The sequence below is a fragment of the Palaemon carinicauda genome, chromosome 2 (genome assembly GCF_036898095.1).
Source record: "Palaemon carinicauda isolate YSFRI2023 chromosome 2, ASM3689809v2, whole genome shotgun sequence".
NCBI lineage: Eukaryota > Metazoa > Arthropoda > Malacostraca > Decapoda > Palaemonidae > Palaemon > Palaemon carinicauda.
This window is the reverse complement of record NC_090726.1, coordinates 10,778,177-10,782,998: the sequence shown is the minus strand read 5'-3', so window position 1 is coordinate 10,782,998 and position 4,822 is coordinate 10,778,177. Positions and strand designations below refer to the sequence as shown.

At 31.5% G+C, this 4,822-nt stretch overlaps 1 protein-coding gene across 1 annotated transcript; it reads right to left on the bottom strand.

Moving 5' to 3' along the window:
* Positions 1-3,829: 3,829 nt before the first annotated feature.
* LOC137615110 (dentin sialophosphoprotein-like) lies at positions 3,830-4,453 on the bottom strand. The gene has a single exon (XM_068344744.1). The coding sequence runs from the start codon at positions 4,451-4,453 to the stop codon at positions 3,830-3,832; it is 624 nt and encodes a 207-aa protein (XP_068200845.1).
* Between the last annotated feature and the right edge of the window lie 369 nt (positions 4,454-4,822).

Below are 4,822 nucleotides of genomic sequence, written 5' to 3'. Positions count from 1 at the left end.
TGTTGTCCCTGGAATCACAGACGTAAATATTTGCCTGGAATTGAACAGATTGCTTAACAAATATTGGAGAATCAGCATCAAGCAGAAGGTAAGTTTCTTCTGTTTATTCTCGGTTTTCTTCGCTTTCATCAACTTTCTCATCTCGTGTTTAATATGTTCTTAGCTCTTGTAAATCACACGAGACGATCGGTAAGAAATCACTTGACAGTAAATTTGTTATAAGTATTTTGCTTACCTCCATTTATTTATAGAGACCAATCATTTCAGTATTGAACGTTTCTTTCTATTTTTACTTAAATTTCTTCTTATTTTTTGCTATTGTTTTTTAGCTAAATCTATTATGTAGTAGCACTAATATAAAGTTTTGAAATTCATATATATATATATATATATATATATATATATTAGTGACGGCTATCCATACTAGGTTAGCTTTCTGTGAGCGATTAGATAAAGGGCTCCCACCATCACCAATCTGCACTTGGCCAAATAGTGATGATAACTGGTGACGAAACCGGAGACATGAATAAGGACATCACTGAAGGCTTTTTACTGCAGTGGACTAAAAACGAGAGAGAGAGAGAGAGAGAGAGAGAGAGAGAGAGAGAGAGAGAGCCTGATCTACTACTAAATGATCTACGGTTCATCTGTATTAAAGATGAAGCTTTTAAAAACCTAAAGATCTTGGAATCATTTTAGTCTTCTGGAAGCGTTTTAAACGTTATAGATACTGTCTGAGCAAAGACTTGGCAGAGAGAGAGAGAGAGAGAGAGAGAGAGAGAGAGAGAGAGAGAAATATTAATTTTAGCTACGGTATGTTATTGAGTGATTATTTTCCTGCCCTTGAGTAGGTGTGTTCATTTGCCTTTTTTTTTTTTTTTACTGATGTGTGGAAGTGTGTCAACACGTGATTCTTTTCTGGGAAGTTAATCTCACTTTTGATCACTAGTGAAAAACAATTGTAGGAAGAGAGAATGCCTTTGACATTTGAAGGAAAAAAGAAAAAAGAAATATAGTGTAACCGGAACTTGAGTTCATGAGGGCGATGTTGATATAGAAGGCCCATTGGGCTTCTTATTTTATGAAGAAAAGAAAAATAACATATTTGATTGCTATTTCTTTTTAATAATTGCCTGGTCACGTTTCTATGTATTTACATGGCTTAATTCAATGTTCCTGTTCAATAAAGATATGTTCAAAGTTTTTGTTAAGTTCAAATTCCACTTATTCTTGTTTTTTTATGTGATTGTGAAAACATTTTATCCTCGTGATTTTTAAGTCTCTGCATCCTGTATTTGAAATTACTTCTGTTCGAAGCTTTTTGTTAAGTTCAAATTGAATCAGGCTTTGATTTCATACTCTGATGATAACATGATTGTAATTTGTTTTATGTTATTGTGAATACATTTTATTCTCGTGAGTTTTAAGTCTATGCATCCTGTATTTTAAATTACTTGTCAATAACTTTACTTTAGTGCAGGATTCATTACCATGTAGTTCCTACTTACATACACAATTAATTATTGATCCGAGAAGGGTAGTTTTTCTAACCCCTTTTCCATTATCAAAAGGGATTGATATTATGCAGAATCCCATGTGAGTTATGGCGTATGAAGCTTATTATTATTATTATTATTATTATTATTATTATTATTATTATTATTATTATTATTATTATTATTATTATTATTATTATTATTATTATTATTATATTTCCCTGAAATTCTTCGATTCCGTTTAATTGGAGACCATTTTAGTCTTGTGTGTACATTTGAAGTGTCCTATTATTGTTTAGTATATGCGGTGTGGGTTTTTTCAGTTATTATTTTGATATTCAGTTGGAATCAATCAAGATTAATCATTCCCACCCTTAACCCATATTAGATATGTAGTTCCTCTGGCTCTTTTCTAGTTTACCTATTTCCGGTTATGTTTTAATGAAGTCTAGCATTAACCTTTTAAAACTTCCATTATAACGATTAAGAATTGATAATCAACAGATTCAGGTGGTCGAGAGTAATTCTTAAAACATCATAGGTAAAAAAATGTCGTCCTAATTGCAATTTCAATCAAAATACATTTTTTCATCACTTAGGTAATTTGGAGTTAAACCTGGTGTTATTATTCATTATAAAAGTGTAAGGTAGTAATTAAATGGTTTAACTCAGCCTCTCGTTTTTTCAGGAGGAAATAACTAAATTTTTTTATAATGATACACACAGGAATACACTTACACACACAAACACACACACACATATATAAAGACATATATATATATATATATACATATATATATACACACACACACACATATATATATATATATATATATATACATACATATATATATGTATATATATACATATATATATATATATATATACATACATATATATATGTATATATATACATATATATATATATATATATATGTATAGATATATCTGTATATATATATGTATATATATATATCTGTATATATATGTATATATATATCTGTATATATATATATATATATATATCAATATATATATACACACACATATATATATATATATATATATATATTTATATATATATATATATATGTATATATATGTATATATAGACATAAAAACTTCATAAAGGCTAATTACTTTTGAATTTGTTTTTCTGTGTTGGTGTTGTGCTGTTCTGTGCATTGGAAAATTGAGAGAGAGAGAGAGAGAGAGAGAGAGGAGAGAGAGAGAGAGAGAGAGAAAGAGAAAAAATAATACTGCTTTTATTCAGATTTTGTGAAAAAGAATAGAGAAATATAAAAAAAAGCGTTTGCTTATTATTGGATTCGCTTAAAAAGGAGCTCATTATGACTCGATACTTTTGAAGACTTTGTTGCTTCAATTGACTAATTAGAAGATAAAATGACATTTTTATTTATATGTAAATCTTTTATGAAAACAAATGAATAGGGGATTCTACCCTGGTTTTGATATGACCTAACATAACACTGGTAAAACTACAGCACCATTAATTAGTAGACTCTTTTCAGTCAAGAAAAATTCAGTTTTCATTCGTGCTTATAAGAAATGCTTCGTTTAAAAAAAAAAAAAAAAAAAAAAAAAAAAAAAAAAAACATTCTTATCATACAAGTGGAAAATTACTTTTTCAATCTAGTTTCCTCATTTTCAGATATATTGTAATTTGTTAATTTTGATGTCCTAAAGATAAAAAAGAAATGTCAAAGGTCAACGTAGTCTAATGGATGAACCAGAATGTTAGCTCATATGGAAACGATGGAAACTTCAAGGGTCAGTTGAAATCTTGGTCATACAGACATAATGACAGTCATTGCTGGATTTGTGTAAAAATAAATTAATATTATCATAGACCTGTATATTATGATTCCTTTTCGATAATGTTGAATTCTAGATTCATAATATATTTTTGAAATAGTGTTTAACCTTTCTAGGATCAACCATTTAATTAAATATTTCACCATCAAGTGCTAAGCCCTTTTTTTGGTAAGGAAAAGTCGTAGCAAGTAATATGGTTGTATGTGCTCCCATTCCAGCTTTTTATGCTGACCACGTGACCTGACGGGTGGCTTAGGAAGCAATTGAAGTAAATCTTCGGAAAACAATCCCATACCCTTGGTTCTTACTCATCAATTTTTTTTTCATTTTTAATTTTATTGTGCATTTCTTATCCTATAGTTTATTCATTTCTTTATTTCCTCTCCCGATTAGCTAATAATAATAATAATAAAAATGATAATAATTCGTCTTATTCAGTACGCTCATCACTCATTACATCATTCGTCACTTCACCGATGTCTTCAATAGCTTTATATTCATCTGTGACATCTGTTGTCGTCGCCAAAGTCGTCGTCGTCGATGTCAAAGTTTTCGAAGTGTAATTCGTCTAAGTCGTCGTCATCGTCGAAGTTGTTGGAGTCGTTGAAGTTGTCATTGTCGAAGGTGTCATCGTCGGAGTCGTTGAAGTTGTCATAGTCAGAGGTGTCATCGTTGGAGTCGTCGAAGTTGTCATTGTTAAAGGTGTCATCGTCGGAGTCGTCGAAGTTGTCATTGTCGAAGGTGTCATTGTCGGAGTCGTCGAAGTTGTCATTGGCAAAGGTGTCATCGTCGGAGTTGTCGAAGTTGTCATTGTCAAAGGTGTCATCGTCGGAGTCGTCGAAGTTGTCTTTGTCAAAGGTGTCATCGTCGGAGTCATCGAAGTTGTCATTGTCGAAGTTGTCATCGTCGGAGTCGTCGAAGTTGTAATTGTCAAAAGTGTCATCGTTGGAGTCGTCGAAGTTGTCATTGGCAAAGGTGTCATTGGCAAAGGTGTCATCGTCGGAGTTGTCGAAGTTGTCATTGTCGAAGGTGTCATCGTCGGAGTCGTCGAAGTTGTCATAGTCGAAGGTGGCATCGTCGGGGTCGGAGTATTCGACCCTGATCAATATCAGTCTCTTCATCAGTATCAAAATTTTCTGCACTTCTTTGGTTACTCTTCATTTTCTTCATACTTTACTCCTTTACCAGACATATATTCCTCTATTGCATTTCTACTAGAATTAAGATCACTTTTGGCTTACCCGATACTGACTAAATTGGTGGGAATCAATTTCATCCCCTGATAAAGATTTGAAATATTGACGGGGAATCCATTTTATCCCTTCATAAAGATAAAAAATATGCATGGAATACTTATTTGGAGGGAACACCTTTTTTGTCGCTTCTGCTACCATCATTATCAAGAGGCCTACTTACTATTTACTATGATATGAAAAACCATCTTTTCCATTTTGATTTTAGGTTTGAATATTGTCATTATTATTATTATT

Excerpts from the sequence above, each read along its gene's own strand:
- LOC137615110 (XM_068344744.1), bottom strand. The coding sequence starts at position 4,453 with ATGAAGAGACTGATATTGATCAGGGTCGAATACTCCGACCCCGACGAT.